Source organism: Fusarium solani (assembly GCF_023522795.1).
Source record: "Fusarium solani strain SB1 chromosome Unknown bctg00000007, whole genome shotgun sequence".
Classification (NCBI taxonomy): Eukaryota; Fungi; Ascomycota; class Sordariomycetes; order Hypocreales; family Nectriaceae; genus Fusarium; species Fusarium solani.
Genome location: NW_027072150.1, coordinates 2,482,452 through 2,495,017, shown reverse-complemented (window position 1 = coordinate 2,495,017; position 12,566 = coordinate 2,482,452). Strand labels below are relative to the sequence as shown.

The following is a 12,566-nucleotide window of genomic DNA, read 5'->3' as shown; positions in this document are numbered from 1 at the left end:
TCAATATCGCAGCTTCGGGTCCTGGTGGCAAGGCACGTGTCAACTTGATACGCCAGCCGCAAATGGATCATGACAGCTTACCATATCCATGACGGATAATACGCTATGGGGGCCTGCTGTATTGCACAAGGCCCAGATAAATGTGCTTTGAATATTTCAGTTGTGATACAGAAGAGCTGCGAGGCCCTGTGTAGACCACAAAACCAATTTATCTCACTCAATATACAGCGTCATGTACTCTGAGTCGTAAAAATATTTCTGCCCAGCACACTGATACCCATCCGCCATTTTGGGTCTTCCGGGGCTTCCATCACGAGGAAGCTCGTTCAGAAAATCCCACCGGCACAGCTCCTTGAGGCCCTGTCTCCTCCAATCATTCATGGCGCTCCTCTCTTTTCCAGGCTGGTCTATGGTTGGGACATGAGTAGCAATGGCAGTGTCGTGAGCGATGGCCACCATAACATTTGGGCTTGCGTCAAAATTGGCCAGCTTGCCAACACTGGAATTCGCCACATCAGGGTCTGTGTAGATGGTCTTTTCGTACCTAGATACCGTGTAGTACGGAGTCTGCCGTCCAGCTTCATGCCCGGAAGGGTGGCAGCAAGTGAAAACAGACGCTGGACAGGGGCGAGGGAGGTCGTGGTCAAGAGGGGTGTCCACAGGCAGAGGGTCAGGCATCGGAATGTCTGGGGTTGGTCGAAAGCTACCGGCAAAATGGCAGATGTCACCTCCCATAAAGACGAAGTCGTCATCATTTGTGCGCGCAAACCCGCAGATGTGGCCGACAGAATGCTATCGAGTGGGTAGGTTCGTTAGATACGACGTACTCAAGTTATCGACTGATTGCCTCTTCTTCAGGCAAAGATGTGCACCACCTACCCCAGGCGTATCCAAAAGATAGAAGGATCCATCTCCGAAGAAGTCCAAGGCGCGAAAGCCGCCAATAGTCTGGCTGTCAGAATCAAAGTCGAGTTCCCGAACTCTCTTGTTTCTTTTCACAGACTATGGTTAGTGGTGGCTTATTACTGGCAGTTGTCTTCTACAATACCTGAAATCTCTCTCCAACATGGGCGATTCTCGATTGATTGGCCAGCCTGGCAGAAAGGCCTCCTTGAATCCTGGTCCAACGACGATCTCGCAGTGATCTGGGAACCTCGTAGCATCGCCAATCTTGATAGTTCCTAGTCAGTTCAACTTGGCCTTGATTGTTCTGGTTCTCCTTACTCACATGATCCCAATGGTGATGACTATAGGCCCAATATTTTAGCCACAATCACCTTATGGTGGAGGTTAAACCGAGACACGTACCTCCATATCAATGTCGCTACGGTTGAATTAACAGCTGGAACTTTGCTTGGAGATATCCCGCTTCAACACTTACTCAGGTTATCGCAGCTATATCCTGCCCTATCCAAAACGTCGCGGACATCGTAGGGGACATGCATGTCCGGGACACACTTATTGAGCTGCCTCATACCAGCCGGTGAGAAGTGTTGGAAGTCTTTTCTGACCCCTGCATCAAACAAGATCTTTGTCCTCGATGGTTCATGTTCGATCAGAAACGCAAGGGTTGGGAGGTTAAGGGATTCATGGCCTTTGATACGTGGCTGACAGCATGTGTCTGTCGGGCAGATGATCTTGGCGCCGGTGTTGATGACACGCACCGTCACTGACACGCCTCGCGAGGGCGGAGCCTGGATTTGAGGCATGGTCTTGAGGCTCGTAAGAGACTGTTAAGTGGAAATTGAACAGAAGAAGTATATTTCTGCGACTCTGGGGATGGTAGCCTGCCAGTAGGGTGGGTGCTCAATACTAATGTATCTTTCTCCCAGTGCCGCTATGCATGAGGCCATTCGCCATTAACATGTAACCCCTAATCTTTATCACTTACCCGACCAAGACCTTAAGAGATCATCCCAGCGGCCTCCTTCGGGCCAACCTGCAATATTGTCGGTCATCCCCAGTTCTTCGCCCCTCACCTTTGGGCTAGTCTCCAACTCTCCAAAACGGAGTCTGTTTGGAGACCTCGGGCTTTTGGTGGAGTCTAAATCCCTCGGTCTTTTTACCTCCAAAGCCCTACCAGCAGCTCGGGGAAGCGAATGGTGGAGATGGAGACGCCTCTGATGCACACCAACCGTACCACCCACGGAAGAATTCACTATCATGCGCCGCTTTAGCTCTGCAAACTCTGGTTACCTAGACAAGGGGTGGCTGTGGAGACCTCTGAATCTTTTACTTGCTTACTTGAAGTCTGGCAGGATTCGTTATCAAGCCATCCCAGCTGATAGTGATACCTAAGCATGGAATAGAGGCCCTCGACCCTAAACCTAGCTGACTATCAGGTGCGCTGTATGATCATTCAATAGATAAAGGCCTCCTTGTCTGCTACCATGATTCGTTCCTAGACTTAATACCTTCCTCAATATCTTAGTCTTCACTCTTATCTGTCATTAGAGGTGGTTATCTCAGCATCATGAAGGTCAACCCATACAACCTGGCCGTGGTGCTATTCACAGCACTGGGGTCCTACACTTATGGCTTCAATTCATCCATCATAGCCTCGGTAACTGGACTTGAGTCTTTCTGGTCCTTCTTCGGCTTGAGCAAAGAAGGCCCGGATGCCGCATGGAGTACGCAAATGATAGGTGGTATGTCTCTGTTGTCCCCGTTCTCTTGCTATAAGGATCAGCCTGACGCTATGAAGCAATGAACAGTCTTTACTCAGCCGGCGGCCTCATCGGATGCTTGACCATGGGTTGGCTGGCTGACAAACTCGGGCGAAAGCGATCGATTCAACTTGTCTGCGCGCTTTGCGTTGCGGCCTCGGCTTTCACTGTTGGCAGTGCCAATATCGTCATGTTTTTGGTCGGCCGAGCACTACAAGGCCTTGGTGCTGGAATGATTGATACCATTTGTCCTCTGTATCAGTCCGAGGTTTCGCCTGCGCATGCACGTGGTGAGATGGTCGGGATGCATGCCGTCTTCCTAGTTGCTGGCTACGTGAGTACACCCTGTCTAAGAACAGACAATGATCCGTTACTGATGAGAGGTTGCTTATCCAGGCTGGAGCTAGCTGGATTGGCCTAGGCTGCTATTTCGAAGATGATCCTACTATCCAGTGGCGGCTTTGCATGGCTTTCCAGATTTTGGCGCCGCTGTTGCTTCTCTTGGGCAGCAACTGGCTTCCCGAATCCCCTCGTTATTTGATTTACCACGGCAGATTGAACGAAGGCCTTCAGGTTTTGAAGAACCTCCATTCTAGCAAAGACGACACCACGCATCGACTGGCCGCTAACGAGTTCGCCGAAATCCAGCGACAGATCGATCTTGACCGTGAACACGAGCTTCCTTGGTTGGCTCTTTGGAAAAGGCCAAATACTCGAAGAAGACTTATTTACGGTTTCTTGGCCATCGCGGTGGCTCAGAGCAGCGGTGTCCTTGTCATCAACAACTACCAGATTGTCCTCTACCAAAACCTGGGAGTCACTGGCTGGAAAGCACTCTTACTTCTTTCGATCTACACTTCTTGGGCTTGCTTCATGAATTGGGTGAATGCCATGCTTCTCGACCGTCTCGGTCGCGTCAGGCTTATGGTAATTGGAATGGTGAGTGATCCCGTGCCCTTGACCCAAGTCTACTCGCTAATTCATCAACACAGACAGGAGCTGCTTGCGCTGTGGCATGCGAGACTGCCATGATCGCTAGGTTTGCAGGCACTGATAACACCGTCGGTAACGGATTCGGCATTTTCTTCTTGTTTCTCTTTATCACCTTCTTCGCTGGTGGAATGGACGCCTGTAAGTCACCTCGTTGGATCTGGTTCATTTTATCCTGTTTACTGACCCAACTCTCTGCTTCATAGCCTGCTAGTGAGTATCCAGGAAACGCAATATGCCTCCCATCCGTTGAGCTAGCTAACGTAGACACACAGTGTTTATCTTGCTGAGATCTTCCCGACATGGATGCGCGCTCAAGGTGTATCATTCTCGGTAGCCGGATTATTCACGACCACGCTTATCTATACCGGGTCTGCGTCTGTCGCGTTTGCAGAGGTTGGCTGGAAGTACTACCTAGGTACGCACCCAGTTGAACTGTGCCCAGTATCAGGCTGACTTAGAAATGTAGTCTTCATCTTTGTTCCATTGACCGGAACAGCAGCCATCTGGTACCTGTTCCCCGAGACTAAAGGGCTTACGCTGGAAGAGATTGGCGTGCTCTTCGGGGATGAAGTCACACACAACGTTGACACCCCCTTCAGTCACAAGATTGACGGCGTGGAGGTACCTGCGGAAAGTGTCAACAATGGTTCCGGGGGAAAGGAGAAAGAGGACGCTTAGAAGTTCACTGGCTGTTTTGATCCTGACTAGCAGGACAAGATCTAGATATGCATTGGCACGCCCTCTTGCCACATTCTTCTATCTGGCCTGTCTTTCATGACGCTCAGTGTCAAGTTATGGCTCATTCTGAAGCCCGATGCTACATCCCTAATATCCACCAGGCCAAATATTAGTGATGTATACCAAGGTCGCACGGGAAGCTTTCTGGCTTGGTTGAATTAACTGCAACCTGCCGACTTAGAGTTATGCATGTGAATGTTGGTGACGTTGCCAAAGAGGCCGCCGGCCAGAATAATGGAGCACACGGCATTTACGCCTCATGCCTCAACGCAAATAGTAGTCGGCTTATACATGCTAGTAGATGGAATCACGATAGGCTCGAAGGTTTGAACACGTAATCGTATACAGGTTTCCTTCAATTTGTTAACCCTACAAAAGAGAGAGCGGAGAGGTACCCATCGGTTGCAGTTCATCACGTTTAGGTCTGTAGAAGGTTATGGGTAGTTCAAAATAGCATGGGAGAGAAGACATCAGGTTCCCAACACAAACTGAATCTCATTTGACAGGTAACTGGCGGCTAATATCATGCCACCTCGTCCAAGCTAGCTAATACATCACATGCTGCGGCGGCTCTTCCAAGGTTGTCTAATTACAGTGTCATCTCAGCAACGGCCTCAAAAGCAAGCTAAAGGAGTAATTTACCAGCTAATGTGTGGACAAAGGGGAACCCTGCTGAGTAGTTCCCAAGTGCGCGTAGGGTCGTGATAACAGTAGCCTTGCATCGTTCACCAAGTTCGTCCACTGTCAGTCGCGGCCAGGTTCGTCCGGTCTCCGAGATGTGGAAATGCAGAATCATCAAAGCCGTGTATCCAGCTATGATTGCTGAACAAGCGAACGGGGCCACTGCCTCGGTGTCAGCGTGGTAGGTCAGCGTTGGTACTCGCCACTCACCCGGCAGGTTATCACTGAGTGAATTAAGGCAGTCCGCGATTCCGAGGGCAGATTCAAAGCAAACCTGTAAAGATTTAAGACTGGTGAACGGAAAAATTCGATTTAATTTGTCTGGTCCATGGAATTTGGACGCATTACACCCCGAGGGTGGACGATCCGATACATCCAATGGGGGGTATGCCTCGAACTTTTCAAGTATCACAGGATACTCCATTAGAGCACGGTATCTATGGGTTTTGATATGAGCGCTGCGTACCTTGGTTAGAATATCCTGTCTCTGTGGTGTTGCGGTTGAAGACAGACCTCATCAGTCTCACACGGGTAATATTATGCAAGCAGTCCGCCAGTCGTGACTCTGGGATGTCACTCAACGCTGTTGCCCCAGCCGTAACTTCGTTCAATTGGGTCAGCTGAGAATTAATGAGATTATTCAGGACCTCAAGTGACTGCCGAAAGCTGGGTATCGCTGCTTCCGAGTGAAATCCCTTGACGAGAGCAACCAGAAGAAGAGTAGCCGCTACAAGAGTTTCTTCGGCGCGGATATATCGGTCCCATACCTGGCGAAAGGTTAACAATTTCGGCCCTTCTACTCGATACTTCAGTGACTACCCACCCTTGGGCGATATGACGATGTAGGAAACGGTGTTTGTACATCTGCGAGATTGATAGATCGCAAGGGGGGCTTTATGCAAAGTTAATACTGAACAACTTCAGATGCGGCCAGGGAGGGTACGTCATACCTTGCAGCTCACGGTAGATGCGTGGCACATGCAGAGATACTAAGGGTACGATAGTTAGTAGCACGCCGATACAGTTCAAAGTCACTACTGACCGTCATCCACCATGCCCTGCTTTTAGCCTCTACAATAAGATCTCCATCTTTGCGTTCTTGCTTGTGTAGAGATAGTCTTATTGCGGAGTCAATTGCCTTTTCTGCGAACCTCGTCATCTCTTTAATGTTCCCGCAGTACAAGTATTGGAACAGGCTCAGTACGCAAAATGCTAGTGGAACCTCGAGCTCGATTGGGACACTTGGGTGGGCAGAAGACCGGATGAAGGATGGAGAGCTGGTGTTTTGCGTCTCTGATGAGATTTCGCAGGCTTCGGCCGCGCACTGCGCGAAGGAATTGGCGAGACGGATTCGTGGAGGTGTACCTGGAGTAAGCCCAGCAGTGGAATCCTGTTCTTGCCCAGAGACAAGAATAGACAACAGGGAAAGTATCAGAGGGGAAGAAGGTTCGTAGACTGCGTCGGGCTGATTTTCCGTCGAATCTGTGCTGCTTTCGCTGGGAGGGGGTAGAATGGGAAAAACTGGATGGACAAGTTGGTAGTAAGCACGGAGGCTGATCTCTATTGTTAGCACAGTACAACGCACAAGACCTCGTTGAAATAGATGAAACATACACATCCGCGTCGGATCTGTACCCTTGGAGTGTTGAACACAGCGGCGTTAAGTCATCGGTGAGCAATAGAGTAGTATCGAGCCCCTCGGCCCTTGGAAAGGACGGCAGACAGAAAATATCGGCAAAGAACCTATCCAGAGCCTCATCCGAGTCGCCAGTGAACATTTGATCAAACCGAAATGCATCCAGGTCGTCAGTGTAGAGCGTTGGGAGGAAACCGGCGTCAGCCATGTTATCCAGTTGGTTATATGGCTGTTCAAGAGAAATGGCCGCACCAGAGATTATCGCGGAACTATCATCGACGGCCATATCGGGAGGTCCTGGGGCGTCCAGGATGTTTGGACTTGGCGACTGGCCTCTCAAGCCCCGTCGACTGGGTTTGAATGTGCACGTCTGGTTCTTTTTACGGCACTTGTAAGAAAGGGTTGTCAGCGGCCTGACCACCCACGTGTGTAGCATATGGACCGGCTCAAAGAATATTGGTACAACTTACACGGGTACACGGGCTGTCGCCACTGCAGCGAACTCTGGCAGCTCGGCTACAAGCCAGGTCAGATATTCTGTTTGTGGGAAACGCACCGAGATAAATCCCGATTAGAGACTTTGACATACCACATCAGACAAGCTGACCTCGCCGGAGGAACTGCGAATTTCTTGCGTTTCACTGTTGACATGGCCGAGGTTCAGAGCCGGAATGGACCAGGTGTAGCTAATAACTAGGTATGTCTTGCGGTTGAATCTCAATGAACTGCGCTTTTGGCTTGCCAGATCACGTGTCTTGGGTGTTCTGATTACCTGGTTCCCGAGACGGTGGAGCAGCATCTTTGGAGACGTAATTATGTCATCATCGTCTCCATCTCCAACTCCGTCACAGATTGTTGGAGACAATCCCGTCCCTCCACGACCTCGTCTTCCTGTTCGGCAAAAACACTCACTGGCGAGTCAAAAAGATCGGGGACATGCAGACCGCGAGCACACATGATCCCAGCAGACGACATACCTGCACCTACTGCAGCCGCGGGTTTCGAAAGCCTGAGCACCTGCGACGTCACACGCGCATCCGTCAGTGCTTCCGGAACTCCTTACCAATGACATGTCGCTAATGGCAGACCAGATACCAAGGAAAAGCCTTACAGATGCCATTGCGGGTCTTCGTTTAGTAGGCGTGACTTACTGCTCCGTCATGAGAGGCTTGCCCATCAGAGCAGCCAACCACCAGCCTTCTCCTCTGGGGAGATGATGGTGGCCTCAGCTCCGGCTACCATAACACCTACAGTAGAAATCTCGGATCAAAATAGTCTAGAGGGACAGAGTATCACTGTCACTTTGCCGCCTCAAACACCCGTGTCCCAACCCTTTGCGAGCAATGTTGCCCGTAGGCCCTTCCCGGCTAGGCCTAGGCCTTTCCGCATGTCTCAGTCTCGAGCCTAACTAACCCAGCTTCTAGGAAGTCATCTCTCGGTTCCTCAGCATGCAGAAAACCATCCCTTATACGACTTCAACAACTTTCTCGGGAACAGTAGCCTAGTACACTTGGTCAACGGCACCGTGACGGATGAAACTGGCGGAACCGACGCTGTGCATCCTGTTGATACCCCACAAGCTGTCTATTCTTCCATCCCTGCGCCAGCCCTCTGGAATCCTGTGGACCCCGGGATTGCATCACTCTTAACAGCTGTGACAACCTGCGAAATAGGTGTCCAGCTAACGAGTAAGTCATCACCCTCCATCCAATAACCCCAATAATGGCACATATTACTAACATCAAAGACTCCATCTTGTCGGACCCCTCTATGCAACAATTCATGGATCTTGATCCCGATTTCTCCTTGCCCTCCTCTCAGACAGCTGGAAGATATTTAAAGTCGTTCTTCCAAAACTGCGAGTTTCCAATCATACACCCCCAGTACTTGCAATCTGACAGCCTGAGTGCTGTACTCGGTTTGATCGTGCTCGCCCTTGGAGCAAGACACTTGTTGGAGGGACAAAAGGCCTCTTTGCTTTTCAACGCAAGTAAAAGCATGGCCATCAAGTATTGGACGTCCTCACAACAGGGCCAGCCACAGGATCCTCGTTGGTATAGAAGCTGGAGGTAGCACGCACATTGAACCTTACTAACACATCTCCAGGTCTGCCGATCAGCTTGCACTCGCTTTTCTGCTGCTTCTAGAATACGTCAAGCTAGAAAAAGCTCCAGATCTCTTGCGAGACATGAATGTTCTGCAAAGCGGGCTCATATTCTACTTGTCCATCTCTGGGGATCACACATCTCACTCATCAGAGACAGAGAAACAATTTACTCAGTGGGTCCAGAATGAGACAAAGCGCCGCATCCAGGTATTCGGATACTGCGCTTCGATTCTAAACGCATTTTTGTTCAGCTGTCTTCCGGCCTTGCCGAAACCCAGTCCGTATCTTCAACTTCCTTGCTCGCCCGACGCCTGGGCTTGTTCAACGTCTGAAGAATCTGAACAAGTGGAAGAAGCGCTTCAAAGTGCACGTACGAATCGGCTTTTGCCATGGTTCGACAATATCCTTAGCCAAGTAGAGGCAGCAACAGAGCCACAGATCAATGCTTCTACTCTGCAGTTTGCCTACTTTGTTGCGGCGCTTTTGTGTCGTCGTATTACCGTTCTGGGGGATTCCTTATGTCCCGGGCCCTCGACAAGCTCGATAGAGCGGCAACGGCAACTAATAGAGTAAGTACATGACTCAAGCCTAATATTTGCGCTTCAACCGGAGTCATACTAACCAGGATTGCGCTTTAGTAAAACTATAACTCATTATATTTCGGCTCTGCAGAACTGTAAACCATCTGATGAGAAGCTCACGATCCTCATCCACACTAGAGCAGTACTTTTCAGACTTCTACAGGTCCGCTTAGCCTTTAATTTGCCGCCAGATCACTGTTTGGAGTCATTGTATTCTAAGAGCCCCCGTCGAGTGGCCAGGACCTTATACGAGCTCCCAGGACCACGTCCAATATCGTCAGACATGCTCATATCTGCTCTGCATCACTCAATTGATGTGTTGGAGGAGCCAGCAACTACAGGTATCCCACTTTTCGTTCGGTTACGCACCAGTTGCTGGGGTATAGAGAACCTGATATCAGCCTTTGAGTCTGTGTTACTTCTAGGCAAGTGGTTATGCCAGGGCAGCCTCACCACCATCGACAGTCAAGGTGCGCCGACCTCCCAATCCGCTCAAAGTTCAAAACCTAACAAGCCAACAAGATGATGCAGAGCTAGTACAGAGAGTTCGAGCGCTACTCCCTTCGGCATGGTCCTCTATTGATGGTGTGAATGATCTGTCCCCAGACCTTGACGCAAAGGATCTTGCCTTTGTACTTGTCAGGTTCTGGGCGCAAGTATTCAACGCTTCCGAAAATAACCCTTTTGCGCACCGGCTTGGACGGAGCCTCTCTGAATACGCCGAAATGATGGGACATTCTAATTCACTTGGCTAAGTAGAAGCAATCAAATACATGATGAAGATAGGTATGCAGTAATGTGATCCATAGACACCCTGTACATCAATCTTGATTTATTCCATCACCGGGGGAAGTAGTATTAAATCACCCTTGAGCACTCTGATCTCTCTCTCTCTTGTCAGTCACAGTCCAGCCATAGCACTTTATCAGATGCCTTCTTCCTTGCTTACTTCTTATCGGCAATGTAAGCTTCCACCTCCAGCTCAATCTGCATCGGAGCAAAGGCAAGTCGAGGAACGGCAACAGCAGTCCAGACCGGACGGTGATCAGGGATGCGTTCCTTCAGCTTCTCGACGACATGTTCGTAGGTGGCCCCCATATCCACGTGGTAGCTGCGCAACAAGTAGACATCCTCCCAACCTCGGAGACCGACAGTTTGCAAGACTCTGTCAACGTTCTCAAAGGCCAAGTCAACCTGGCGAATGGGGTCATTGGCATCGAGTTTGTTGTCGTTGGTCCAGCCGCCTTGGCCTGAACATTTGACCGTGTTGCCGAGAACGACAGCTTGTCTGTAATGGAACTTCTGGCCGTTTTCGGTGCCGGCGCCTGGTTCATCGCAGAATGAGAGTGAAGACATTGTTGTTTTGGTGTACGAAACAAAAGAAGACTCGAAAGAGTTGAGTTAAGAGGTGTGGTTCAAGGATCGTTTGTTGTAGGTGAACAAGGATGGGATACCTGCTGGTTAATGGGTACTTTATACCGTTCCTTTGGGTCAGGTTTGTGGCTTACTACTGACATGGCTCGAATCCCGAAGCCATTCATTGCGCGTCATGTCTCCAACGTCTCCAACGCCAGATCCCGATATTGCCGGCGGTCTTTGCAACTGGCCTCACCTATGGCTATACCGGTCCGAAGTAGGTCTATGTTGGCTTGATGCGAAAAATGGGCGCAGTCCACCGAATCGCAGATAATAGTCTTGAGTCTTGGGGAACGTGGATTGGGTGTTTTTCCGTCTTCTGGGTTATTATTTTCATCCTTGCGAACGTTATCCCCGTTTTCGATTCCATCCTCTCCATAACGTCTGCAACTACCTTCGCTTGGTTCTCTTAAGGGTTTAGTGCTCTTTTCTGGTTTGGTATCAACTGGAATAAACTGTCGGATTGGAAGAAGATTTGCCTGGCAATTGTTAATATGTTGCTTATTTTGGTTTCTTTGTTCATGAATGGAGCTGGTTTGTGGACTGCTATTAATGAACTGTGGGACATCTTTCAGAGTGAAGAGAGCTCTGTCCGGGGCGTATTTTCATACGAAAATAATGCTCTGTTTCAGTCCTGAGAATAGCTGTCATAGGTACCTATTGTGAACTGACCGTGCCCGAATCTCAACCATGACAGCAGCTACTTCGAACACATCCATAATACACCCCTATTTCTCCCAACCATTTCAATCTGGGCCCTGGCTAACACACTAGCATCCCCGCGATCTCTAAGCCTGACACTATATCAAAGCCATATCTTTCCCCTCTGCTTTACCAGACCACTGATGGTGGCCTTGTATGGAGCTTGCCCTCCAGAAATGGGTGATCGCCCTACCAACCCGATTTTACCCGTCACCTTCCCATTCTTCCAGAAAGCAAGGTTGAAGCCTCCGCTGGCCGGGTTATAGACATTAGCACTAGCTCCGCTTCTGGCGTTAAAGACTGAAAGATGATTTGCGGCGGCAATGGAGGTGTCGACCGAAACCGTCACTGAGTTGGCCGTGGTAGACACTCGCGCAAAGTCGGTGCGAGTTATGTCCCTGCTGCCACCGATGAAGCCGTTGAGGTATCTGTTGGTGGTGTATCGAATGCTTCCGGCAACTGGGCTGACAATTGGGCTGCCGATTGCGATGACCACATCAACCGGGTTCGCGCCATTGCGGGTTCCCGGTGATGGGATTTGTCGAACGACGAGAAGCTCGCCTCTGACTCGCCAAGACTGCCAGTTGCCCTGATTGTAACCATCAAAGGTCACATCCAAGAGAACGTATTCCAGGTTGAGTGCTCGTTTCTCAAGACCTGTGTCTTCGTCACGTCGCGAAATGGTGAAGGAATCCAGGTCGGGCCGGTCAACGACAGGGATTGAATCGTCATCAAAGATCGACAGGCCATCCGCCGCAGCAGGGGAAGCCCAGAGGCAGCTGAGAAGAGGGAGGAGGGCAAAGAAGGTCTTCATTGTTGGGATTGAGTGTTAAGCAGAGGTGATGATGGTGTAGATGTTGTTGGGTTGAAGAAGATGAGCGAACTTGACAAGGGCCAGGACGAGCGAATATATAGTCGAGGACTACTAACTTCGACATATTCTGGAATTCCTCTCTTTATGCTTATTTTAGGCTCTTGTTGATAGAACAAGTCAACAGGTCAATAGCATGCGAAGCAAGAATGTCTTCGTGTTTGAGTTTCATGTG

The 12,566-nt window shown here is 49.9% G+C and overlaps 5 protein-coding genes across 5 annotated transcripts; 2 read left to right on the top strand and 3 right to left on the bottom strand.

Moving 5' to 3' along the window:
- Nucleotides 1–213: 213 nt before the first annotated feature.
- MRS44_011741 (uncharacterized protein) lies at nt 214–1,709 on the bottom strand (the record flags this gene model as incomplete). The annotated part of the gene is made up of 6 exons (XM_046280952.1): nt 214–792; nt 880–991; nt 1,049–1,170; nt 1,229–1,247; nt 1,309–1,324; nt 1,382–1,709. The coding sequence occupies 6 exons, from the start codon at nt 1,707–1,709 to the stop codon at nt 214–216; spliced, it is 1,176 nt and encodes a 391-aa protein (XP_046134544.1).
- A 764-nt stretch (nt 1,710–2,473) lies between these two features.
- On the top strand, nt 2,474–4,337 carry MRS44_011740 (uncharacterized protein; the record flags this gene model as incomplete). The annotated part of the gene is made up of 7 exons (XM_046280953.1): nt 2,474–2,648; nt 2,705–3,000; nt 3,063–3,605; nt 3,659–3,797; nt 3,863–3,869; nt 3,932–4,074; nt 4,126–4,337. The coding sequence occupies 7 exons, from the start codon at nt 2,474–2,476 to the stop codon at nt 4,335–4,337; spliced, it is 1,515 nt and encodes a 504-aa protein (XP_046134545.1).
- A 3,593-nt stretch (nt 4,338–7,930) lies between these two features.
- Nucleotides 7,931–10,157, top strand: MRS44_011739 (uncharacterized protein; the record flags this gene model as incomplete). Its single annotated transcript, XM_065619839.1, has 6 exons — nt 7,931–8,066; nt 8,139–8,402; nt 8,462–8,768; nt 8,821–9,191; nt 9,281–9,390; nt 9,828–10,157. The coding sequence occupies 6 exons, from the start codon at nt 7,931–7,933 to the stop codon at nt 10,155–10,157; spliced, it is 1,518 nt and encodes a 505-aa protein (XP_065475911.1).
- A 190-nt stretch (nt 10,158–10,347) lies between these two features.
- Nucleotides 10,348–10,758, bottom strand: MRS44_011738 (uncharacterized protein; the record flags this gene model as incomplete). Its single annotated transcript, XM_046270737.1, has 1 exon — nt 10,348–10,758. The coding sequence occupies one exon, from the start codon at nt 10,756–10,758 to the stop codon at nt 10,348–10,350; it is 411 nt and encodes a 136-aa protein (XP_046134548.1).
- An 865-nt stretch (nt 10,759–11,623) lies between these two features.
- On the bottom strand, nt 11,624–12,334 carry MRS44_011737 (uncharacterized protein; the record flags this gene model as incomplete). Its single annotated transcript, XM_046273660.1, has 1 exon — nt 11,624–12,334. The coding sequence occupies one exon, from the start codon at nt 12,332–12,334 to the stop codon at nt 11,624–11,626; it is 711 nt and encodes a 236-aa protein (XP_046134549.1).
- Nucleotides 12,335–12,566: the final 232 nt, after the last annotated feature.